Here is a 26,890-nt window from a genome sequence, read left to right as displayed (position 1 = left end):
ACAACGCCGCCCCGCTCCTGCCCCTCCCCAACCCCAACCCAAACCCTGCCTCGGACAGCCGCCCGCCCCGCCGCCGCCAGCGCCGCCCGAACCACAACGACGGCCGCGCCCCGCCGCCGCAGGAGAGGGCTCCCCCGTCCGCGCCCGCCAACGCCAACGCCTCCGCGCCGCGGCAGATGAGGGCGAACGCGCCCGCGTACGCGCCGCGGCATGAGAGGGCGAACGCTTCCGCGCCCGCGCCAGCGGCGGCGGCGGGGGGCGGGGCGGTGCCGCAGCTGGTGCAGGAGATCCAGGACAAGCTGGCGCGGGGGGCGGTGGAGTGCATGATCTGCTACGACATGGTGCGCCGCTCCGCCCCCGTCTGGTCCTGCGGCAGCTGCTTCGCCATCTTCCACCTCCCCTGCATCCGCCGGTGGGCCCGCTCGCCGGCCTCCGCCTCCGACGACCCGGCCTCCGACTCCTGGCGCTGCCCCGGCTGCCAGTCCGTGCAGGACGTCCCCGCCCGCGACATCGCCTACACCTGCTTCTGCCGGCGCCGCCGCGACCCGCCCAATGACCTCTACCTCACCCCTCACTCCTGTGGCGAGCCCTGCTCCAAGCCGCTCGACAGAGCAGACCCTGCCGCCAAGGGCGATGATGATGATGTTGCCACCAGGTGCCCGCACCTCTGTGTCCTGCAGTGCCACCCTGGCCCATGCCCGCCTTGCAAGGCGTTTGCTCCGGAGCGCCCGTGCCCTTGCGGCAAGCAGTCTATCACTCGTCGATGTGCGGACCGGATTACGGCTGTCACGTGTGGGCAGTCGTGCGAGAAGCTGCTACCCTGCGGGAGGCACCATTGCGACAAGGTCTGCCACACCGGCCCGTGCGGGGAATGCGAGGTTGATTACCCTGCGCTCTGCTTCTGTGGCAAGAAAACAGAGACATTGTTGTGCGGCGAGATGGTGCTCAAAGGGAAGCTGTCGGACAAGGATGGGGTGTTCTCTTGCAGCGAGGTTTGTGGCCACAAACTGGCATGTGCCAATCATGCCTGTCAGGATGTTTGCCACCCAGGGCCATGTGGGGAGTGTGAGCTTATGCCAGCGAAGGTCACCACATGCCATTGTGGCAAGACAAGGCTGCAGGAGAAGAGGACTAGCTGCTTGGACCCAATCGCCACCTGTGACAAGGTATGCGACAAGAGATTGCCGTGTGGACTGCATAGGTGCAAGGGCACGTGCCACGAAGGAGAGTGCCCACCATGCTTGGTGCGTGTCGAGCAGAGGTGCCGCTGTGGCTCATCAGGCCAGATGGTGGAGTGCTACAAGGTCTCCAAGGAAGAGTTCTGTTGCAACAAGCCTTGTGGCCGCAAGAAGAACTGTGGGAGGCACAGGTGCAGTGAGTGCTGTTGCCCACTGTCGAAGCCATTTGCTCAGCATCAAGGTGAGAGCATGGATCCCCATTTCTGCCAGATACCATGTGGCAAGAAGCTCCGGTGTGGACAGCATGGATGCCAGCATCTCTGCCACAGCGGTCACTGCGACCCTTGCCGTGAGACCATATTCAATGATCTCTCTTGTGCGTGTGGCAGGTCATCTATTCCGCCACCGCAGCCTTGCGGCACACCAACTCCATCATGCCCACACCAGTGCATTGTCCCTCAGCCTTGTGGACACCCAGCTTCGCACCAATGCCATTTTGGGGACTGCCCACCTTGCGTTGTGCCAGTCATGAGAGAGTGCGTTGGGGGACATGTGATGTTAAGGAACATCCCTTGTGGTTCAAAGGATATCAGATGCAACCAGCCCTGTGGAAAGAACCGTCAATGTGGACTGCATGCTTGTGCCAGGCCTTGCCATCCTTCCCCTTGTGATCCACCGCCCACAAATGGAGAAGCTAGTTCAAGCTCCGGGGGCAAAGTTTCATGTGGACAATTGTGTGGTGTCCCAAGGAGGGAATGCAAGCACACTTGCAACGCCCCATGCCACCCATCGTCGCCTTGCCCAGACGTGAGATGTGAACATCGTGCGACTATTACCTGTTCTTGTGGCCGTATCAGTACAACTGTACCCTGCAGTGCTGGTGGAGCCTACAATGGTGATAGTACGTTTGATATCTCCGTCATCCAGCAGCTGCCAATGCCTCTCCAACCAGTGGAATCAAATGGGAAAAGGGTACCTCTTGGGCAGAGGAAACTCTGTTGTGATGAGGAGTGTGCAAAAGTGGAGCGGAAACGAGTCCTTGCTGAAGCTTTCGACATTACCCAGCCCAATCTGGATGCATTGCATTTTGGTGAGAACTCAAATGCGTCGGATTTGGTTTCTGATCTTTTCCGGCGTGAGCCAAAGTGGGTGCTGGCCATAGAGGAGAGGTGCAAGTTCCTTGTCCTTGGGAAAACAAGGGGGAATTCTTCAAGCAACATGAAGTTCCATGTCTTCTGTCACATGATGAAGGATAAGAGAGATGCTATCAGGCTCATTGCAGATAGGTGGAAGCTTTCTGTCCAGGCAGTTGGTTGGGAGCCAAAGCGTTTTGTTACCGTCCATGTGACACCCAAGTCGAAGGTTCCTGCTCGTGTTCTGGGCTCCAAGCCTGGTGTCCCTGTCTCGGCGGCCCATCCTTACTTTGACCCCATGGTGGACATGGATCCGAGGCTCGTTGTCGCAATGCTGGACCTGCCAAGGGATGCTGATGTTAACTCTCTAGTGTTAAGGTTTGGTGGGGAGTGTGAATTGGTTTGGCTGAATGACAAGAATGCTGCTGCAGTCTTCAGTGATCCAGCTAGAGCTGCAACCGCGCTGAGGCGGCTCGATTATGGGTCTGCTTACCAGGGTGCTGCAATGTTTTGCCCAAGCAGCATCACCCAGGCCTCCTTGTCGAGCAATGTGTGGGTTGGAGCACCGAGAGATGGAGGGTTGGCCGCAGTGAGCAGTGCCAGTCCATGGAAGAAGGACTCTCCCTCTGAGCTGAAACCGAACCCGCATGCAGTGATGACAGTGCTTGGTCGTGCCCCAGGGACAAGTGTGCTTGGTCATTCCCCAGGATCAGTGTGGAAACCTGCTGTTCAGGTCACGAGTTCAAACCGGTGGAATGCTCTGGAGTCTGATGCTGCAACAAGCTCTGGGTCAACCGACAAACCTAAGCCTCGTCTTCGCACTGACACGGGATCCAGCACTTCCGCTCCTGGTGTTGGCGCAGAACCAAGTGCTGGGCAATCTGTGAGCAAGTTGCAGCCGGACATCGAAGTGGAAGACTGGGAAGAAATCGTGTGAATGACGAGACCGAGGTAGTTTGGTCAAGATGAGTCGCTTTTATTCAGATCTCATTTTCTCTCTCTAATATATGATGTAGTATATCGAAGCTGTTATTTTGTCACCTTTGAAGTAGTTCCTGGTCGGTGCCGGTTGACTGTTCAGTTGGAATTATCTTTTGTCATGAAATAAACAGTGAACCCGTCCTCAGATTTCCTGTGTTCCTTTAGCATCACAGTGGTTGTTGCCTAGCTCTTGTCTCAGATGGAGGCAATACTTGGCTAGAATATAAATTAAACTCAAGCTGTGTTGAGGGCATGCATCATCAAGTTGTGATTTTTTGCCGCTTGGGCATTGCTTTCCCCAATTGATTTTTAAACGTCTCTTCGTTTGTGATGTTCTTCTTCAGATTGGTTCGATTCTTGTCTACAATGTTCTTCAAACTAGTTACCACTCTTATCACAATGTTCTCTCAACTGGTTGCCATCATCTCCCTGTCATCATTTTGGTTAAGTTAAACTAGTTGTATTGAGTAGCCAAGCAACCACTGCCTTATTAGCAATTTGTGCATAACAGATCCCGGTAGTTTTTCCTGTAAGCCCCCCATATTCTAGCAACCTAGTAAAACAAAATTATACTACACAGGAAGCATCTGTTTCCATCTCTCTGTAAAAAGGTCTAGCATTTAGCTTAGCTGACTCAACGGGAAAGATGGGAAAAAACTAACAACCCAAACAGCAAATGCCATATATATGTTAGAAACTGCAGTGATCACTGATCAGTGTATTTCATTTATCAACAGCATGTGGAAACTACTAATTCTCTTTGTTTTCTTGGGGAAAACTTGCTCTTTGCCTAACTAATAGCAAAATTCTTGTGCATTGTTTTTTGTTTTTTGTAATATTGTACTGTATCAGTTGTTTAAATGCTTGTGCCACCATGGCCCCTAACTATCTGCAAACTAAAAAGGTCAGCTCAAAAATATACATCAACTGAATCAACCGTATGTTCTCCGCATAATGGATGACAACTGTGATGACATTTTTAATAATTTGAAGAGGCAATATTGGTGAAGCATGTGTTTTATTTCATTTTGTTTGCCAATGAAAACATTCTGCTTTGCATCTGTATTCAGTAGCAGAAAGGTTACCTGAAGTTAGTCGTCTCATACGAATTTCATTGGACTTCGGGTTCAGCACAAGTTATTTAGTTCCAGTTAGATTCCGTTCAGCACATTGTGTTTGTGCACTCTGTACAGTGCTATTTCTCTCTGCTCTCAGCACATTGCATTTTATTTGCCAGTGACAACAATCTTTACACATGTAACAACTCCACATCTGTGATATGGCACACCACTTTGAGTTAGCTAAATTTAAGCGAGTGCTATCTTCTCACAAACTATATATTGGTGATTGCCTAAGTGTGGAAGCCATGATGATTATTCCTGCTCTACAGAAGATTAAACATCTCCATGTTTTTATCTATATATTGAGAATCTTGCTAATACTTTATTTTTTATATTATATACAGTAGTTTTTTTAGTTTGCTTCTGATCCCCGCATCATTGAAACCACACCATCTTTTACCTAAATGCATGCCAGGAGCATTTTATCCATACGGATTTAATTCCACAGCTGAGGTTACTACTTGTAAGCTGCAACCTAACTAGAGGACCCGTTAAATCTTTTTTTTTTCAAAGTAAACTATCGAACTTTAGTGATCAATATATGGTAGAGCTGCTCTGCATTATCCGTAATCATCCTGTTGGTTTAGTAGCTTGACGAATGCTTACGAAATGCATACGCAACCTTCTAATAAGATTGTTGTGTGAGCGCGTGAATGACCAAAGATGAAACTGTGGCTTGATACTTCCATGCTGCCAATGCGGTTGGTACCTTGGTACTTTCCTCCTTTGAATTAAACTCCTTGAATTCAGTTATGATTCAGCGAATGCCCGCACAGCCGTGTGACTGGAATCAAACGGATGGTATTGTTTTCTTGAAAAAAACTGCGTTCGTTGGCAATTCTTCCATACACATTTCAAGTTTCCCTTCCGTAGATGGCAAGTCCCTAACAAGCGCTTGGAACTTCTAGTTGTTTTGGCATGGCAACTCGGGCGTTCACTGCCAGTTTTGCTCCAGCCAACGTTCCCCAGATATTCGCGTCTACTTCTGGTGAAGGATTCTTAGCCATTTTCTTATGTATATATGAATGTGCACGGCGTTTTCAGTTCCATATGTTTGTGCTTCCCTTCCACGAGCATAGAAAGAATTGCTGCCAGTTTCAGGGTATTTCTAGGCTGCTCCTTAATCCATCCCCATTTTCAGATATGAAATCCCTAGGTCACTAATGTTGCTCTTGCTTGTTAAGGCTAAAAGAAAATATCTATACCGTTTCTTTTGTTGGGTTGTCCTTCTGTTTTCTTCTCTTGTAATATCGATTTCTCTTTGGAGGGCAATCTAAACTACAAATTAGCTGACGAAAATCATGGAGTGCGCACTAACAATCCTCTGGTGGTAAATGAAAGATGAAACAGAGGTAGGAATTAAACTGAAACAAGTCCACAGAAGAAAAGTAAACTGTTGTAGTACAGTGATATCAAAAACAAGTCTACAGAAACAAAAGCATGCACATCACAGGTAGTATGGATAAATCATACAGTTTAGATAACACCAATGAGAGGCAAGTACCATGTTTCTATCCAAGAAACAAAAGGATTCTACCTTCTGAGACATGTTTGGTAGAAAGACCTGGCAAAACAAAAAGAGAAAAAACAAATACCAAAATGGAAGGATGCTAGCCTAGCTCAACATATTATAGTAGACAACAACCAATAATCAAACTCATGCAAATCACACAGCTCATCACAATGATACGACATATAGTTTCGTCAAACAAACATACATCAAACCAAGCTGAATTTAAGGTTCACCAGTCACACACCACACTAGGTTGACGCACACCGATGCACGCACATCCTCTTATTACAAACAGACAGCAAACCAACACAAAGTAGCAGGGTTGTGAACAGCACACCAAGCTGTGGAAAGCCAGCACTCAAAGTCGAAGTAGCAGCACAACACGTCAATCCAATCAAGCATAACAAGGTCAAGGCAGCTTGGTGGAAAGGAAACACACCAATCCAACCCAGCATACCAAGATCAAGGCAGCTCAGTGAGAAGGAAATGCACACTTTATTCACCGTATAAGTAGCAGCAGCACAAACACACTTAATTTGCAAACACACACTTAATTCACCGTGCAAGTAGCAGCAGCTGGAGAAACACCTTGCAGACATGAGACGATGATTTGTAATAGCAGCAAACTGATGCTTCACATAGGCCAATTTCCTTGTGTCGTAGAACAGAGCAACAACAGATTACCTGATAAATGGACAACGAGAAGCGGAAATATTACTACTCAACTAATGAAAATTTGCTGTAGAAAAAACCTTATAAAATGCAATAGGCCACCAGGACATCAGAAGCTGAAAATATCTCTATACACCGAAGCTGTATGTTCCATTCCGACGTGAAAACACAAAGTGTAGCTTGGGGCAACTCTCAACATGACACCATTTTAGTCTCTCCCAGTTCGATGGGGGGATAGCAGTGATGGAGCAATTGTCATGCACATGCAATGATTCAACGACAAAAGCTGCGAAACTTCTAAAATTCCCTTCATCTTGCATACTCTCTAAATTATAGCTTCCTTTACCAATCTCGATATGCACGTTCAAAGTTTGGAGCTGTTGACAGTTCCACACCAAGAGCGAGCATGTAACATCCTTAGCCATGGCAATATCATTATACGGTAATAGCGGCCTTGTTGGAACCAAACCCTGTCGGCTAGATCCAATCTCCTTGATACTTTTGGTGATGTTGGCTTGGCTACTGCTCGTACAAGAGATAAGGAGGTACACCTTGGAGACAGCAATTTGTGATCGGCTATTGAGCCCATCTGAGGATGACCAAATGAACCTTCCATCCGTAAAAACAATATGTGCCTGAAAGCCAAAGGATCCCTGTTCTCCACAGCAGACCACTGATCTTTTCGTCCCTTGAGTATCCACATGTAGAACTTCCAGTCTAGGTGATCCTTTCCAGATTAGGCTACGGAGCTGCTCACAGCCCAGTAGGAATAGCTTCTTGAGTTTCGGGACATACATTGCATGGAGGTCAATTATTTTAATAGCTGTACCAGAGAGGTCCAGTTCCTCCAGATTCGGTAGTGCATGCAGGTATATGTTATGCAATCGACCACAACCATGTAGGGAGATCTTTGTCACCTTGACTATTTGAACAGGAGCTAAAGGAGACTTGCGGCGCAATTCCTTTTGTGGCAGGTGTATGGAATGTGTCCAATTCTCTGCTGGGCCATAACCATCGAAGCTAAAACTTTCAAGCAGTGGAGGAGCTCCTTGCAGGGCAACTTGCTCCAAGCTGGAACAACCATCAAGAATAAGCATCTTCAGGCTTCTTGCGGATGATAATGTTCCAGGTGAGTGTTTCCTGACAAGTCAAGGAGCTCCAGGTTCATCATATCTACGGAAGAGCAGTTGTCCACCGTGACCACATCTGAAGATTCTGTTAATCGGAGCTTCTGAAGCTTCTGTAGCTTTTTCCATGCATGACTTGCAGTCTTCCATGAGACCCCCTTTGTATTTAGCTCCCTGAGATTGGTCATCAGTTCAATCATCTGAGGCAAGAAAACATAATCTGTGAAACGTATGTCAAGCACCAGCAGGTTCAGAAAACTTGGCCCTCCACTTTGCTTCTTCCCAGTGTTTGCACAATGGTCAAGCCAAAGGAATCTTAGGTTGTGGCAGCACTGAAAAGGAGGAGATGCAAAAGTGAAGCTGCAGTTGTAGAGCTTTAGCACACGGAGGTTGTTGCTGGCTAGTTGAAACAAATCATTACGTACATATGCTGGATCATCTCCCTGAAATGTTAAGAAATATGATGATGCACTGCCAGGAACATTAGAGATATCTTCTGCCCTTAGTTTGTTGGAGGTGACTGAATACCAGCCCACATAGGGTTTTTTCTGTCCATCCAAATAGGATGCCAAACGTCTTGTTTCGTAAGTAGAATTGCCCAACATTGGTATCACATGATACAATGTATTGCCAATATCCCATGTTTTGTCCTCACCAAGGATTCCATCACATATCCAGTAGTTACAAGCATGAGTCGCCCAACCATAGTCAACACCAGTAAAGTTTTCAGGTAGTCGTGTTGTTAGGAATAATGAGTACAAGAAGCAATCCAAAACTGTTTCTGTGTTGATGCCATCCATACCGGTGTCACCAATCACTCCAGCAGCTTCTTTGTGCAATACATTTTCAATATGAGGTGCAATATTTGTATAATATGCCGCCGGATAAATATAAATATCATAAGTGTGCAACAACTTGAATTCTTTCCACTTGTCCTCCAAAAATCTTCCACCATAGGTACATAACAATTTACCTTCACCGTAAAGAGGAATGCCAGACTCTACGAGATCAATATCTTCACTTCCTCCATTATGAAAAATCATCAGAAATCTTTCATCTCTTAGAGACTTATTAATCAAACTTGCGATCATTGGTATCACTTTTCTAGAGCTGTTGTCTACTCTGAAATCATCATCTTCATCCTCCTTATCAAATATGTGCATTACATGGCGAAGGTTCAACTCCTCCGCTATTGTCCTCTGCATGGTCCTGCTGCTTTTCCACAGGGAGCAGTCCACATGGATAATTCTGTCAAAGTGCTTTCTCATGTCAGAATCATCACATGTTGTGGATTTTAGAAGCTTCGCTATAGCTCTAAGAACAGCACATCCTCCCAATACCCGACGAGCACTCCCGTCGAACCAACCACGAAGCAAGAATGTTTTAATTTTGCCTTCTGCAGTACCATCGCTTTCATACAAAAGATCAACCACTTGTCTGACGGCGTCATCAAAATCCTTCACATACTGCAGTGATCAATAGTTATTTCATACAACTGCCACAATACGTACCTTGGTACTATAATTTCAATTAGTAGCTATTCTGCGTAAGAATAAACTAAAGCAACAAATGATACAATCGTAATGATAAGATTAGTGGTGGTATGCATCTAGTTTGAAAGTTTAAATTGATTGGAATTATATATAAGTGTAAAAAACACCAGTTTCTCCCATACATATCCTCGCTAAGTTTGATGTGGGTTACTGCGGTCCAAAATTAAACTAGTGCCAATCTAAAGCAACAAATGATGCGATATTAAACTAAAGCAACAAATGATGCAATCTTAGTTGTAAGATCAGTTAATGCATGCATCCAGTTTGAAAGTTTAAATGAAGCGGAACTATATTTAAGTGTACAAAATACCAGTTCATAGTGTGGGTTGCTTCAGTCCAAAATTTTGTTAGTGCTAACGTCATGCTTAAAAAAACATTTTAGGAAGACACAAATATAAATCAAGCATTGGACTTGGTGAGGGGAGAAGAGGGTACAAACCAGTGCGGACATGCTGAACTTCTTGATATATAGAAGACTAATACCAGCAGAAGAAGACCGGGATAAACAAATATCTAACCCATGGGGCGCAGATTTATCCACTCCCTGCAAAAGCAAGATGCTTAAACTCCTGATCACACTCTGTCAAACATATGACAAAGACAAGATTATATATTACATATGTATGCACGAGATGCAATCGCAGTATACCTCTAGAAGCGCCAAGGGCGAATCAAGCCGGGGAGGAGCGAAGAACACTTGCAGAGAATAGAAAATTTGTCCCCAGGAAACCCAGTCCCGGGCAAGGATATATCCGATCACTCGATCATCTTGGTTTAAAACAAGAGAAAATTTCGCTTTTGTCAATGGCACGAGCTTTGGTAGAGCTGTGGAACAGAACGCGCACTGCAAGGTAGAGCAGACGTGTATGCTTCAGAGAGATGGGTGGTGTGTAATGGTAACGGTATGTGCTTTTGGCATCTTGTTATTGCTTTCCTTTTGCCAAATCATTCATGGTTCCTTGCTTGCACTTGCGGGTAGTGTCGATCGCCGCTGGTCCACTTGGTGAACTTTTCTTTTCTCTTTAGAGCAGAATCTGCCAGGCATCGCATAAACTTCATTTGCATGAAGGAAAAAGAGAGAAACGTACTAGTTACCGCTCTTATTAGAATGTTCTTCTAACTGGTTGCCATCATCTCCCTGTCATCACTTTGGTTAAGTGAAACTAGTTGTAATGAGTAGCCAAGCAACCACTGCCTTATTAGCAATTTGTGCATAACAGTTCCCGGTAGTTTTCCCTATAAGCCCAACTAACAACTCAAACAGCAAACACAACTTATATGTGTGTGTGTGTGTTAGGAAACTGCAGTGATAATTGATCAGTGTGTTTCATTTATCAGTGGTATTTAGAAACTACAAATTCTCTGCAGTTTCTTGGGGAAAAGTCGCTCTTTGCTTAACTACTAGCAAGATGCTCGTGTGCTGCTTTTTGTTATATTGTATTTGTATATCAGTTGTTTAAATGCTCGTGCGAAATTGTTAAGCAGATAGGGGTGATGGTATAAGATGCAATTGCATGTACCTACCTCTGGAGAGCCACGGGCGAGTCAAGTCGAGGAGGGGCGAATCACACTTGCAGAGGAAAAGAAGAGTTGTCTCCAAGAAACCCAGTCCAAGGCAAAGGTATCTCTGATCACTCCATCATCTTGCTTGAAACAAAACAAAATTTCACTTTGTCATTTTGTGTTAGAGCTCTGCAACGGGATGAACTGCAAGAGACATAGCAGGAGATGGGTGGTGTAATGGTAATGCTACGAGCTGCTTTTGGCATCTTGCTGTTGCTTTCCTTTTGCCAAAGCACGGCATGGTTCCTTGCTTGCAGTTGCAGGCAATGTATCCACTTTGGTGAATTTTTTCTTTTTTTCCTTCAGATCAGAATCTGCCATTCAGGCATTGCATATACTCCAAGGAAAAGAAAGGAAGATACTACTACGAGTATATATACTAGCACCTCCATCTTTTTTGACAGCCCAATCTTGACACCGATGCTGTATCATCCCCAGGCCAAGGTAACCGGATGCGGCGATTCCACGGCGCAGTTTCATCAGAAATAATTAAGGCAGAGAGATCCATCGTGCAATTGCGGACAGCACGATCCACCCCAGGGGCCTCACACGGTGTTACTGGTGGATTGTAATGAAGCCGGAATCAGCATACCCAGCTTGCAACTGCTGACTGCCACATTTCCTTTCTCTGTGCCCCTCTCTCATGCCAATGAGGGAGGCACGCCCACGGGGATAGAGGGAGCACGGCACGGACGGCCGCGGCCAGCAAGAGGCGCGCACAGCAGGCTCGCCGTCGCGGCGTCCTCTCGGCAGCGACGGGCAGGGAAGGGCCGAGGGAGGCATCGGAGGGGAGTGTGGGCAGCGGCGGCTAGGCTCCCCCAGACCAGATCTGCTTGAAGGGAGAGCCAGGGCCGGCGAGTGGAGGCGGCAACGGGGGAGAGGAAGGAATGAGATGGAGAAGAAAGAGTGGACCATTGCTGGAATGCTTCAACTGCTGAATCCAATGCTCCCTCGCCGCGCTGCACCGGAGCTCACACTCGCCATGGGTTTCAGAGGCGAGAGATTGATTCAAAAATGTTCTATATGCATCCGATCCACAAAAGAATTGAAATATTTTATATTTGTGAACGGATGGACTAGTAATACCAAACGCGCTGAGGACCGCACCTCCAACCTCCCGAAATGCTCCAACTGCGGCATTGCAGGCCATTCACAGGTCTCCTGCACCCGCCCTCAATGCTGCTACCTATGCTTGGACCCGGGCCACCCCGACCGTCTTGTCTCGGAGGAGCTCATGATGTACCGGGAAAATAACTGTTTTCCTGTGTGAAGTTCCCTGAAAAAATACTAGAAAACACGTATCCGTGGTGAAAAAAATCAGTCCAAACTACGATCCATTCAAAATAGTTGTTTTCTATACATATGATTTTTTTACTGAGAATACATTTCCTGGTATGTTTTCACGAAACTTCACACGAGAGTAGATTGGGCACACCGGTTTGATATTTCAAAATTTCAGAATTTTTTGAATTTTCCTGGTTTGTTTTTTGGATTTAATACTCATATAGGGGGTGGAGCACCCGAGTGTTCCAAATCCTCTTCCGCCAAATATAAGCCTAGTGCATGTGAAACGATACCGGCTTTTGCAAACCTATTTTGTAATGCAAAAATGACTTTCTAATGTTTTGCATTGCATTTATATTTACTTATTACTCCCTCTGTAAACTAACATAAGAGTGTTTAGATCACTATTTTAGTGATCTAAACGCTCTTATATTAGTTTACAGAGGGAGTACATTTTATTTCTTTCCCCTGTTACTCACCCTTTCTCTCTAGGTTAATTTTCATAGGCCTTTCGATGCTCAAATTTTTGGATCTCTCTAATTAATTACCGGCAGTTTGTCACTTTAAAGTTGTGGTATTGCCTTGTAATCTTCACCCCCCCCCCCAGTGTACCCTTATTAGGATCACATGCAAAAGTAAAAGTTGTTTTGACCCTTATTAACGCGTTTTGATGTATTCCTTGTTCGATAAACCCAAAAATGTGCACCCCTAGCTTTTCTTCGAAAGGGGTGATTCCATCTGTACTATCCTCTTTGTGTGTTAAAAGTTTCTACAGAACCATACATTTCTGAAGTCCTAGTCAAAAATCCGTGCGAAACCTCAATTGATAAGAGGACACGATCTTGCGCTAGGAAGTTGAGGTCACCTTATCGGTTCATGAGATCATGGCAATCATCGCCTCATGGACCGATCCCATCCTTGCCTACCTGCTACGCAAGGAATTACTCGAGGACTAGATGGAGTCACACTAGATCATCTAACGTGTTGCCGCTTATGTCGTGCACGAGGAAGAGTTGTACAAGCGCAACATCACTTGAGTCTTCCATCGTTGTATTTCTCCCGAGGAGGGTGACAAATCTTACACGATATCCACGGGAAGTTGCACTCACCATGCGATTCCTCGAACCCTGGTGAGCAAGGTTTATCGTGCTAACTTTTATTGGCCCATGGCTAGGGGGGACGATGTTGATTTGGTCAACAAGTGTGCCAGCTGCTAGCTATTCCCTAAAGCCAGCCACTTACCGATGATGGCGAAAAACATCTGATTAGTTCCGATCTCCCCTCTCCCCGTACCGCTCGCGGCGCCACTCCAAGCGGGGCGACCGGGGCGGCCCTCCCTTCCCTCGCCGCCCAGCCCCACCTCCCACTCCTCTTCCCACCGCTGCCGCCGGCTGGCGCGGCCGGGCTTTGCCCACGCGGCGCCATGACGAGGCCGGCGGTGGCGGCCCTCTTCTTCCCCTCGCGGTTCCCCGACTCGGGTGGTGGTCTCCGGCGACGATGCGCCTCGGCGGGCGGTGCCCCGGTGTAGATCGGGCGCAGGCGTGGCGGCGGTGGCGGCTGGCGGCTGGCGGCTGGGGTTGGCCGACGCGGAGCCTTGCAGGGCGGGTTAGTCTGGTCTTCGGTTGGGCTGGCGAGATGCAGACGTTGGGATCGGTGGCTACTACGCTGTGTCGGCTGCAGCGCGGCGGCAGGAGCTTAGCGGGCCCGATCTGGGCCCGGCTGGGCAGGGGGGTCCGGTGTGCTCCTGCTCCTACGTCCGGTCTGCTACTGCTTATGTCATTGGAGGTTGTCCCCTCCCTCGTGGCTGCAGTACTATCGGTCCCTATCGTCGGTGGCCTCGTTTGGTTCGGCCGGTGTCGTGGAATTGTCACGGCAGATGTCCTAGTGTGAGGACTTAGTCGTGAGGCCAACGCATCTATGTGGTAGATTGAGAGGGGTTGATCGGAATCGAGAGACGCAACACAAGACAAGGATTTAGACAGCTTCGGGCCCCGGGAAACATCATCCGGTAACACCCCTACATGTTGTTTGTGGCTAGGTCTCATTATGATGTGAGGGAGTCGCCGGTAAACCGGCTCTTTGTGTCTAGCCCTAGAGATTATTTCTTCTTGCTTATTGCTTGTCCCTTTTTGGTGAGCCCTACCCCTCCTTATATAAGTTGAAGGGGCGGGTTACATATGGAGTCCTATTAGGATTAGGTCTAGTCTACCTTCTAATACAAACCGGATACAAGTCCGGGTCTTAACTCTTTGTAAGGTAAATATTGTTCACGCCTTTTCTCTTAAACCGGCCCGCCATTAATATAAATCGGCCTTCTAGGCCTTGGGCCTTGTCATCCGTCTGTCCCGCCCGCCGGGTTACCAATGAGTTATAATGTTCAGGCAGGTTGCTTGTAAACCGTCTGGTCAGGGCGGTCCCCAGTGAATCGCCAAGTGTCAACCGAGTCTTAATTAAACCGCCAAGTCCGGCCGGGTCATATTTCCGGCCGGGTCATACCGCGGGGTATATCCCCGATAGCCGGCCTCGCAGCGTCTGCGGTGGAGATATGACGGTGGTGTCCTCGTGACTGTGGTGGCGCATGTTGGTGGGCGGTTTGCACAGTGAAGCCGCCGGTTGGTCCTGGGTTGTGGGTATGAGGGGTAGGGCGAAATTCCTCTCAGGTTTGCCAGGCACCGACGCGGTGACGCCTGCGTGCGCCATCAACCTTCTTGAAGGGCGTTGGGAGTACCTCTCCTCCGCTTTCCTCCGTGTACCGGGAGAAATCCTAGGATTCGTCCAGGCAGTAGCAGCGTCGTCGTCGTTGTCGCAGTCCTTCTTGAAGGTGTTGCTTGGTGAAGGAAATATGCCCTAGAGGCAATAATAAATTTATTATTTATTTCCTTATATCATGATAAATGTTTATTGTTCATGCTAGAATTGTATTAACCGGAAACATAATACATGTGTGAATACATAGACAAACAGAGTGTCACTAGTATGCCTTACTTGACTAGCTCGTTGATCAAAGATGGTTATGTTTCCTAACCATAGACATGAGTTGTCATTTGATTAACGGGATCACATCATTAGGAGAATGATGTGATTGACTTGACCCATTCCGTTAGCTTAGCACTTGATCGTTTAGTTTGTTGCTATTGCTTTCTTCATGACTTATACATGTTCCTATGATTATGAGATTATGCAACTCCCGTTTACCGGAGGAACACTTTGTGTGCTACCAAATGTCACAACGTAACTGGGTGATTATAAAGGTGCTCTACAGGTGTCTCCGAAGGTACTTGTTGGGTTGGCGTATTTCGATATTAGGATTTGTCACTCCGATTGTCGGAGAGGTATCTCTGGGCCCTCTCGGTAATGCACATCACATAAGTCTTGCAAGCATTGCAACTAATAAGTTAGTTGAGGGATGATGTATTATGGAACGAGTAAAGAGACTTGCCGGTAATGAGATTGAACTAGGTATTGAGATACCGACGATCAAATCTCGGGCAAGTAACATACCGATGACAAAGGGAACAACGTATGTTGTTATGCGGTCTGACCGATAAAAGATCTTCGTAGAAAATGTAGGAGCCAATATGAGCATCCAGGTTCCGCTATTGGTTATTGACCGGAGACGTGTCTCGGTCATGTCTACATAGTTGTCGAACCCGTAGGGTCCGCACGCTTAAAGTTCGGTGACGATCGTAATTAGGGTTTTTGTGTTTTGATGTACTGAAGGTTGTTCGGTGTCCCGGATGTGATCACGGACATGACGAGGAGTCTCAAAATGGTCGAGACATAAAGATTGATATATTGGAAGCCTATATTTGGATATCGGAAACGTTCCGGGTGAAATCGGGATTTTACCGGAGTACCGGGGGGTTACCGGAACCCCCCCGGGGGTTATTGGGCCTACATAGGCCCTAAGGGAGAAGAGGAGGGCCGGCCAGGGCAGGCCGCACGCCCCCTCCCCCCTAGTCCGAATAGGACAAGGAAGGGGGGGGGGCGGCGCCCCCCTTTCCTCTTTCTCCCTTCCCCCTTCCTTTTCCAACAAGGCAAGAGGGGGAGTCCTACTCCCGGTGGGAGCAGGACTCCTCCAGGCGCACCCCTTGGGCCGGCCGCACCTCCCCCTCTCCCTCCTTTATATACGGGGGCAAGGGGGCACCCCATGACACACAAGTTGATCTTCGTGATCGTTCCTTAGCCGTGTGCGGTGCCCCTTCCACCATATTCCACCTCGGTCATATCGTAGCGGTGCTTAGGCGAAGCCCTGCGTCGGTAGAACATCATAATCGTCATCACGCCGTCATGCTGACGAAACTCTCCCTCAACACTTTGTTGGATCGGAGCTCGAGGGACGTCACTGAGTTGAACGTGTTCAGAACTCGGAGGTGCCGTACGTTCGATACTTGGATCGGTCAGATCGGGAAGACGTACGACTACTTCCTCTATGTTGTGTCAACGCTTCCATTGCTGGTCTACGAGGGTACGTAGACAACACTCTCCCCTCTCATTGCTATGCATCACCATGATCTTGCATGCGCGTAGGAAATTTTTTAAATTACTACGTGCCCAACAGTGGCATCCGAGCCTGGTTTTATGCGTTGATGTAATATGCACGAGTAGAACACAAGTGAGTTGTGGGCGATATAAGTCATACTGCTTACCAGCATGTCACACTTTGGTTCGGCGGTATTGTTGGATGAAGCGGCCCGGACCAACATTACGCGTACGCTTACACGAGACTGGTTCTACCGACGTGCTTTACACACAGGTGGATGGCGGGTGTCAGTTTCTCCAACTTTAGTTGAACCGAGTGTGGCTACGCCCGGTCCTTGTGAAGGTTAAAACAGCACCAACTTGACAAACTATCATTGTGGTTTTGATGCGTAGGTAAGAACGGTTCTTGCTAAGCCCGTAGCAGCCACGTAAAACTTGCAACAACAAAATAGAGGACGTCTAACTTGTTTTTGCAGGGCATGTTGTGATGTGATATGGTCAAGACATGTTGAGATATAAGTTGTTGTATGAGATGATCATGTTTTGTTGAAGTTATCGGCAACTGGCAAAAGCCTTATGGTTATCTCTCTATTGCATAAGATGCAAGTGCCAAATAATTGCTTTACTTTATCGCTATGCGATAGCAATAGTTGCAAGAGCAATAGTTGGCGAGACGACCATGTGACGACACATTGATATAGATCAAGATGATGGAGATCATGGTGTCATGCCGGTGACGACGGAGATCATGACGATGCTTTGGAGATGGAGATCAAAGGCACAAGATGATGATGGCCATATCATGTCACATATTATGATTGCATGTGATGTTTATCTTTTATACATCTTATTTTGCTTAGTTCGACGATAGCTTTATAAGATGATCTCTCACTAATTATCAAGGTACAAGTGTTCTCCCTGAGTATGCACCATTGCGAAAGTTCTTCGTGCTGAGACACTATGTGATGATCGGGTGTGATAGGCTCTACATTCAAATACAACGGGTGCAAAACAGTTGCACATGCAGAATACTTAGGTTAAACTTGACGAGCCTAGCATATAACAGATATGGCCTTGGAACACGGAGACCGAAGGGTCGAGCGTGAATCATATAGTAGATATGATAAACATAGTGATGTTCACCATTGAAACTACTCCATCTCACGTGATGATCGGACATGGTTTAGTTGATTTGGATCACGTGATCACTTAGAGGATTAGAGGGATATCTTTCTAAGTGGGAGTTCTTAAGTAATATGATTAATTGAACTTTAATTTATCATGAACTTAGTCCTGGTAGTATTAGCATATCTATGTTGTAGATCAATATCTCGTTATGTTGCTCCCAGTTTATTGTGTTCCTAGAGAAAAAATATGTTGAAAAATGTTAGTAGCAATGATGCGGATTGGATCCGTGATCTGAGGATTATCCTCATTGCTGCACAGAAGAATTATGTCTTTGATGCACCGCTAGGTGACAGACCTATTGCAGGAGTAGAGGCAGACGTTATGAACGTTTGGCTAGCTCAATATGATGAGTACTTGATAGTTTAGTGCATCATGCTTAACGGCTTAGAATCGGGACTTCAAAGATGTTTTGAATGTCATGGACCATATGAGATGTTCCAGGAGTTGAAGTTAATATTTCAAGCAAATATCTGAGTTGATAGATATGAAGTCTCCAACAAGTTCTATAGCTAAAAAGGTGGAGGAGAATAGCTCAAGCAGTGAGCATGTGCTCAGATTGTCTGGGTATTACAATCGCTTGAATCAAGTGGGAGTTAATCTTCCAGATAAGATAGTGATTGACAGAATTCTCTAGTCACCATCACCAAGTTAGTAGAACTTCGTGATGAACTATGATATGCAAGGGATAACGGAATCGATTCCCAAGCTCTTCGTAATGCTGAAATCAACGAAGGTAGAAATCAAGAAAAATATCAAGTGTTGATGGTAGACAAGAACACTAGTTTCAAGAAAAGGGCAAAGGGAAGAAGGGGAACTTCAAGAAGAACGACAAGCAAGTTGCTGCTCAAGTGAAGAAGCCCAAGTCTGGTCCTAAGCCTGAGACTAAGTGCTTCTATTGCAAAGGGACTGGTCACTGGAAGCGGAACTGCCCCAAGTATTTGGCAGATAAGAAGGATGGCAAAGTGAACAAAGGTATATTTGATATACAGATTATTGATGTGTATTTTACTAGTGTTCATAGCAACCCCTTGGTATTTGATACTGGTTCAGTTGCTAAGAGTAGTAACTCAAAACAGGAGTTGCAAAATGAACATAGACTAGTTAAGGGTGAAGTGACGATGTGTGTTGGAAGTGGTTTCAAGATTGATATGATCATCATCGCACACTTCCTATACTTTTGGGATTAGTGTTGAACCTAAATAAGTGTTATTTGGTGTTTGTGTTGAGCATGAATATGATTTGATCATGTTTATTGCAATACGGTTATTCATTTAAGTAAGAGAATAAATTGTTGTTCTGTTTAGATGAATAAAACCTTATATGGTTACACACCCAATGAAAATGGTTCGTTGGATCTCGATCGTAGTGATACACATATTCATAATATTGAAACCAAAAGATGCAAAGTTAATAATGATAGTGTAACTTATTTGTGGCACTGCCGTTTAGGTCATATTGGTGTAAAGCGCATGAAGAAAATCCATGCTGATGGGCTTTTGGAATCAGTTGATGCTTGCGAACCATGCCTCATGGGCAAGATGACTAAGACTCCGTTCTATCTGGGCCCAGCGCGGCACTCGATCTGGGCCCAGATAGGCTTCGGCGGGCCGCAACCTCGTGTACCGTTCTATCAATGGCTTGTTGTCCATGGGATTGACCCGCAACTCGAGAATGTTGGGGGCTGCGGCCCTGGGCGTGGCAGTGGTGGCCACCTCCTCCGCCGGAGATGGTCGGCCTGAGGCTGGGTGGTCGGATCTCCAGATCCGGCATCTAGTCTCGACTGCTAGTTGGGGAGACAGAGTTGCCGGTGAAAACTGAGCCGATGGCGGACGATGGCGACGTTTTTGCGTCGTTACCTTGATGAAGGCATCGTCGTGTAACTTCTGTCGACCCACTCATGCTGCTTCAGAGGAAACCCTAAGATCTGGTCATCCAGATCGAACGATGGCGGTACTACGACATTGTTACTCTCTTGGGAGTATCGTTTGTGGAGCAGCGCTGGAAGACAGAGGCAGCAGGTGGAGCGGCTAAGTCTTGCACAGAGTTTCGGTGGAGATGTCAAGTCATGCCTGATCGACATGTGCTACATTGTGTCATGTCTGGTCGGCAGGTGCTACGCACGATAGATCTTTCCAAGTCTTCGCGTATGGATGATTGGGCGTAGGGCGGTGCCCCGTTGGGCACCGTGGTGGCGTCGACGGATGTCTAGAATGGCAAGGATGATGCGGATCTCTATCCTGAAGATGGATCAGCGGTCCGAGGATGATGGCGGCTTCTGGCTTCTAAAACGTGTGCATGTGGTGCGCGTTTTAGGTCTGCTGTACCGGCTGTTGGTCCCAATACGTTATCTGGACGGACCGGCGATGACATCGGTTTTAGATGTGGGGGATGAGAGCACTCCACATTATCGAGTTTGTAGGCGTGAGTGATGGCTTCGGGTGGCTTGATGTATTTTCTTACCAGACCTTTGTGAAATAATTAATAAAGATGGTTGTATGCATCGATTGATGCAGAGACCGGAGGTTTGATCTCCTTTTCAAAAGAAAACAAGCCCAAATTTTCAGGCGATTGAATTTCAACTCTCACGATCGGTAGCGAATGTTGAAGATCTCCAAAGATACACAATGCTTTCCAAAAGACCATGGACCGCCATCCTAGATCCGATCTCTGTCCCTCTTGTTTTCAAAACTTGCCACACAAACATTGTCACATATACCCCCGCAAAAAAAACATTGTCACATATTAATCTAAAGTTCATACCTTTTGGGTTGCCCAAAGCAGGGTGTAGAGCCTCTGCAATTGTGTTAACATGCAGAATTTTATGGTACAATACTTTGGCTACCAATGCGCAGAGTTGCTCCTCATACTCATTGACTTCATCATCAATCACCAGCTTCACCTTTTCTTTATCAGCTAAATCCAACTTTTCCAGCATCTCTTCCACCTGCTGCTTCTCCCTGTTCGCGTTTTGCCTGCTTGTACAGTTTTACTTGGACTTGCCATTGTCATTCAGCCTCCTGTCCCGTCTAAAATCTCGCCTCCGGCCGTCGCAGTTAAAACATGGCAGTCTGAAGAAGCCGAGTGCTTCAAAAGACAAGTCTGGGCAGGAGGAAACTAGCTAGCACCATACAGGCATTGCACTCACGAGAAGTATCTTTTCCCTCTATCCCTTGGCATCTAAGAGCAAACTCTCCTCTCCAAGCTTCACCGACGAGCTGATGGATTCACTTCCCCTCCGTCTGTCACTCTAGTGGCCAGTGGCAGGGAGAGGAATACCGGTGCCTCCGCTCAGGTTAGTAGTTTAGGTTGGGGAAAAAAAGATGCGTTGCTCAGATGGATGGCGGCACTTCTCCTTCGAGTTTGTCTTCCGGTCTTCGTTCCTCCTTGAGTTCGTCTAGACGCAGTCGATGGAGCTCCGTTGTAGATTGTTGCGTCTCCTTGGGGAAGTGAAGTTAGGGTTTCTCGTCCTATGACGAGATTTGTTGTCAGTTGTTTCATATCTATTCAAGGGTTTAAGGACGACGACGACTACGTTTACAGGAAGCTGATCCATAGGGGCACGTGCATGAAGACTTTTCAGCTGTAATCGACAAGGTCAAGCCGACTCCGACGGGGGAGAGGCGACAACGGCGGCTCATTCAGATGGTGCGAGTGATCATTAGTTGTTTCAGAATGTCGACGTGATTTTTATTATGTTTGAGCTGCTTTTTACTTTCGGTGAACTTTGATAATAAATCTGAAAAAGGATGGGCAGGGACAGTAGGTCCCACCATGATCACCCCAAGCGAGCACACCCGAAAGAGATCAGAAAATCGCCCGATCGCCTTGTCGCCACCATAGGAAAACGTTGAGTGAAATCTAAAATAAACCTTGTAGTTGTAGAGCTCGACGCAAATGAACCATCACTTCTAAATCTCTGAAGTTTATACCCTGTTCTTTTCAATCCCGGCCATTTTCAACCTTATATGCCTATCCAAACGGGGAACTAGATGATGGCAGTGGAAATGGCTGGGATGGATGGGCTGTGTGCTGGAAATTGTACGAACCGACACAGTTAACGTATTTCGTGTGTGATGTGCTGAAGGCTACTTACATTATGAGGCCTGATCTGAAGGCTAGCTTATGCATGCATGTGTGCGCGGTATACTCCATTTATTTCATAATGTAGTGCTTTCTTTATCCTCGTGCTTCAACTTTGACCGTAAATTTAACTATCAAGACCGATTGCGGCGGAGCAAAAGTTATATCAGTGAATTCGTATTCGAAAAAAGTTTTAAATTATGTAACTTTTTCTCCCGCCGCAGTCGGCCTCGTTCGTTAAATTTATGGTCAAAGTTTGATCTCGAAAAGCGCGGGCGCACTATATTTTAAAATGGAGGAAGTATGTATTTTCACTGACTCACACTGCTAATCATGCTTTGGGTGCGCGTAGACAGGCGAAGCTCACGGCCAGGTTAGCTCCTCTTTGCAATTGCATGTTCCTAATCTGGATGCATGGCACGGCACTTCAATTATGCAGGAGGACTCGGTGCTCTGCAGGGTGCTCGAGAAGCAGAAAGTGGACAGCGAGCAAGACACCGTCCGCTCTTCCTCGCTGACCTTCGCCAGCTTCTCGCAGGCAACGCAGGAGCTGTCCGTGCCAGACGCGTGCAGCGACCAGATGGGCTCAGGCGCCGGCTTCGCACCATGGCAGGAGGAGATGGTCTGTGGCTCGAGCCCATTGACAAACGCAGCGATCTGGCAGCAATACAACTCGGCAAAGAAAATCGTTATGGTCAAAGTCAGCAATCCCGGCCTTTAGTTGCCACATCATCAAATCCACTCATAAAACCGCCATAAGGTACCAATATCAGAGTTTTAAAGACGAGGGTTTATTTGCTCGAGCTCTACAACGATAGGGTTTATTTCAGACTTCACTAGAAAACGTTTCGGGGTGTCTCTCGAGGGAGCGTCACCGTCACGGGGCTTGACTTGGCCAGCAATCGCACGCTCGATACTGTACAAATGTAATTGATTAGTCCCGCACCCTCTCTCAAAGAAAAATGATTAGTCCCGCACGAAAAACTGGACCGGTTCCTTTCCGTCCGTGGCGGCTGAGCGTCATGTCACCTTGCTAGCTCTACCCGAACGGCCGAACCCCACCGGACAACGGGGCTATAAAGCCGGCGCCACCGCCGTGACAAGCAAGTTCAGGCTGGACCGTCGGAGAGGGATCAATCGGATCGAATGGCTTTGGCGCCGGTGGAGTTCCTGGGCGCGAGCGACGGCGGGGAGGCGCTCTACTGCGCCATCATACTGTGGATGTCCGTCATGTCGTGGATCATCTTCACCTGCGACGGCAGCGGGAGGAGGAGGAAGGGCCGTCGGGGCAGCCGGGACACCAAGGTCTTCGTCGGCGCCGAGCGCCTCTGCGACGGCACCGGGCCCGAATGCAGCGGCGGCTACGGGCTCTGCGGCTCCTGCATCGACTAGCCTGGCCGAGCCGCCGCCCCCTGCCTACGTTTGGACTTTTGGTTTGTATAAAATAACTTGAATCGATTCGTGTAATTGGGCGTCAAAAGTATTTCGTCTGTCTATGATGTGGTGTGATGAAGATCGAAGTCCTCTTCTCTTCCCCCGGCAACTTCTTCTAGCCTCTACATATATAGTTTTAGCGATCGATGATCGATGAGATGAGCTGGTATGCGCAAGGAGTACGTCCATCGCTCTGGGGCGTGCTGCTCTTTGCTGGGGTCCGCCTACACCAAGTGGACCAATGGTAAATATATGGCGCATGTCAAAGTGGTTTGTTATCTTTTGTACGTACCTGTCGAGAGGTAAAAGGCAGATGAGTCTGACCATTATATAAGGTCACGTACGTACGTGCGCGATGTGAAGGTCAGATTCTGTTTTTTATAATCTGACTATTTTTATTTATATATAACAAAACGAATGTGTTTTTAGGATATAGACACAGTACCGAGTTTTAGAGAAAATTGTCTAAAAATTCTTAAGTTTTGTGATCCATTGTCTAGATTTTTTTTTGGTTGGGGTTCAAACCTTATACTTTGTGTACATCGCGGGGACGGTTGAGAGGCTACTACCACTAGTGCAGAACCGGCAATAGCACCGGTTCGTAAGGCCCTTTAGTGCCGGTTCGGTAACCGGCACTAAAGTGTGGGCACTAAAGCCCCGTCCCTCTTTAGTACCAGTTCAACACGAATCGGTGCTAAAGGGCAACCACGTGGCATAAGGCGCGCCGTGGTCTGGGGGGCCTTTAGTCCCGGTTGGTAAGGATTTTTTTAATTTTTATTTTTGAAATAAAGCAAAAACAGCTCGCCTACTAGGCCGACACGGCCTGCATACGACTAGAAACCCAATCTCTAGTTGGACCAGGATGCAGGCCCATACGACCCAGTAGGCCCCACAGGGCAGAAGACTTGCAATAGGCCCACAAAGGCCTGCTTAGAGAGGAGCTCGACACGGTAGCCGTGGCGGGGCTTATAAACCGGTGCGAGCTCCTCTTAACTAGTGAGGTGGAACTAAACATTGTACACTGTGGGTGGCAGCGCACCATCTTTGCACCACCTTTAGTACCGGTTGGTGGCTCCAACCGGTACTAAAGACCCCCCCCCCCCTTTAGTACCGGTTGGAGTCACCAACCCGTACTAAAGGCCACCACCTCTTTAGTACCGGTTCGTGGCACGAACCGGTACTAAAGGTTCGCCACGAACCGGTACTAATGAGCGCCGCCCGCCTGGCCGTTGGAACCGGCACTAATGGTCATATTAGTGCCGGTTCAATTACAAACCGGGACTAATGAGTTTCATATTAGACCCTTTTTCTACTAGTGTACCGTTGGAGGTGAAGTGTCGTGCCCTTAACCTTGCCTTGAGGTTCGGTCCTTATAAGGATGAAAGGACAAAACTTAACCAAAGACTTGGACTATATGTATCAGCCAATGCATGAAAAGGGCAAGGCTTAATCAAATCTTTGGGCTATACTATATCCCGACAGATGGATAGAAGGACAAGACTTAGTCAAAGACTTGAACTGTATGTATCAACCAATAGATTGAAGGGCAAGTCTTAATATCAAACATGGAACGTATTATGTCCAATAAATGGTTTTTTTTTGCGAAAAATGTCCAACAAATGGATGAAATGGCATGACTTAATCAAAGACTTGGACCATATGTCTCAACCAATGGGTAGAAGGGCAAGACTTTTAAGCCAAGACTTACACCATGCCTCAACCAATGCATGGAAGGGTATGTGAAGACTTGGACTATATTTCTAGACGTGTCGGGATGTGGGTTGGGCGGCAAGAACTTTATTACATCTTTAGGGACCGTCACTGCATCGCCTTTTTGAATAGAACACAAACCCTAAACAAACTAAAAAAACTATGAAATAAAGTAGCAACCCTCCCACCAGGAAGGGATTAGATCCACCGCGCCTCCATGGCCCTAAGACCACATGAGGCGAGGCAGATCAATGGCGACGTCAGCGGGAGGCAGGGAAACCCTATTTCCTGGAGTCACTCGTGGGGACAAGGGAGAAAACTTTAAGCACCAAACTTGGGTTTTAAACACAAGCAAACACCATTTCCCATGATAATGATAATCATAGGAATCTAAAAGACTGGAATATTGAAGTTCATAAATCATTTGATTTTTTTAGAAGAATACATCTTGAATATACTTGAAACTATATTCCTATTGGAAATAGTTGTATTCTCGTATCTATTGATCCACGATATATCGATTTTAGTGAGTAAAAGCTTATAGCAAATCATTAAATCTTAGTAGACTAAAACTTAACCGATGCCATATTCATAAGATCTTACGTGAAAATCCATGCAAAATTTTCTACAGCATAAATATATTTGTTCATTGCAGTCATAGTCTCGACTCTAGACTGCGTGTTTGACCAACCACAACCAATTGGTCTCACTGCATTTCCATATATAAACGCCGGGCGGGAGTAGCTGCCGACCCGGCGGGCTCAATTTGACACGGGAGTCGGAAGAAATGGAGACCAAGGCGAAGAACCAAGAAACGGCTGCCGACGAGAGCTCCCCGTCGGCGCTGCAGTGGACGGTGAGGCTCCAGCTGTTGGCGCTCGACACCGCCTTTGGCCTCTCGCAGCGCCGCGACGGGACCATCAACCGCTGGCTCTTCTCCCTCGGCGACCGGTAGACGCCCGCGAGGCCGCGTCGTAAACATATTATAGAGCATAGGCTTTAGGACACCCCCTATTTTGTCATTGATTTTTGCATCGCGATTCATGCAAGTATGTTTGTCTTTTTTTGTTTCTCCCATATAAACTTCAAATTTGGCAGCTCAACAAAACATCAATGGCGGTACGGCGACATGCTGCGGCGGAAGGGCAAGGACATGCACGTGGCGGAGTTCCTGGGCACCGTCCACGCCTTCTACTGCTTCCCTGAGCTCCCCGACTCGACCAGGCTCGTGGAGGAAATCAAAGCTCCAACTCTGTGTGCGTCTTAATTAGCTATCTGCGTGTGAATAAGATGATTTCTGATGATTTTTTAAAGTCGTTTGGGTTTTTCAGGTCCCATATCTAATTTCTTGAGAGTAAACACTCTTATATTATGAACGGAGGAAGTACATGACATTCTCTAATCACACATTTGTGTTTTATTATGTGCTTTGGAGCAAGTATAATAGTAGGCTATAAGCCTGGTCACGTGGCACTTTTGTCTGCAAGAGTCAGCTTTTCTGCGTGCTTCTATAGATAAAAATATTATATATGAGAAAGGAGGAAGAGAGCACATGAAAACAAAGGAAAAGACCTTTGGTTCCAGCCTTCCCGGTGTACACACGCCTGATATGATTTTTTTTTAGAAAAAGTCAAAAAAGTTTAGAAAATTTCCAAAAAGTTTAAAGATTTTTCTAGAATAAACATGACTTACTTTTGCACTAATATATAAATTTTCACGAATAAAAAACCAGCGTTGACTTCAGGGCAGAAAAAATAAAAATTATTGCTATTACATCTCACAATCCACACAGTTTTTGCCAAAAAAATGTTTTCTTAAATGAAGTCAATGTTCTTTTCCTTTTGTGGTTTTTTTACTATTTTTTCGAGACA

The 26,890-nt window shown here is 46.9% G+C and overlaps 2 protein-coding genes and 1 pseudogene across 2 annotated transcripts; 2 read left to right on the top strand and 1 right to left on the bottom strand.

Annotated features, from left to right (window-relative positions):
• Nucleotides 1-2: 2 nt before the first annotated feature.
• On the top strand, nucleotides 3-3,456 carry LOC119333997 (NF-X1-type zinc finger protein NFXL1-like; the record flags this gene model as incomplete). Its single annotated transcript, XM_037606679.1, has 1 exon — nucleotides 3-3,456. A coding segment is annotated over one exon (3,246 nt), but the record flags the coding sequence as incomplete, so codon positions are not given.
• A 3,223-nt stretch (nucleotides 3,457-6,679) lies between these two features.
• LOC119333996 lies at nucleotides 6,680-9,729 on the bottom strand (annotated as a pseudogene).
• Nucleotides 9,730-22,995: 13,266 nt separating this feature from the next.
• LOC119332355 lies at nucleotides 22,996-23,594 on the top strand. Its single transcript, XM_037605537.1, has one exon. It carries the CDS (start codon nucleotides 23,022-23,024, stop codon nucleotides 23,265-23,267), a length of 246 nt encoding a protein of 81 aa, XP_037461434.1. The 5' UTR covers nucleotides 22,996-23,021; the 3' UTR covers nucleotides 23,268-23,594.
• Nucleotides 23,595-26,890: the final 3,296 nt, after the last annotated feature.

The sequence above is a fragment of the Triticum dicoccoides genome, chromosome 7A, assembly GCF_002162155.2.
Source record: "Triticum dicoccoides isolate Atlit2015 ecotype Zavitan chromosome 7A, WEW_v2.0, whole genome shotgun sequence".
Classification (NCBI taxonomy): Eukaryota; Viridiplantae; Streptophyta; class Magnoliopsida; order Poales; family Poaceae; genus Triticum; species Triticum dicoccoides.
This window is presented reverse-complemented; position numbering and strand designations above follow the sequence as displayed.

Coding starts and splice junctions, on each gene's coding strand:
- LOC119332355 (XM_037605537.1), top strand. CDS start 23,022: ATGGCTTTGGCGCCGGTGGAGTTCCTGGGCGCGAGCGACGGCGGGGAG.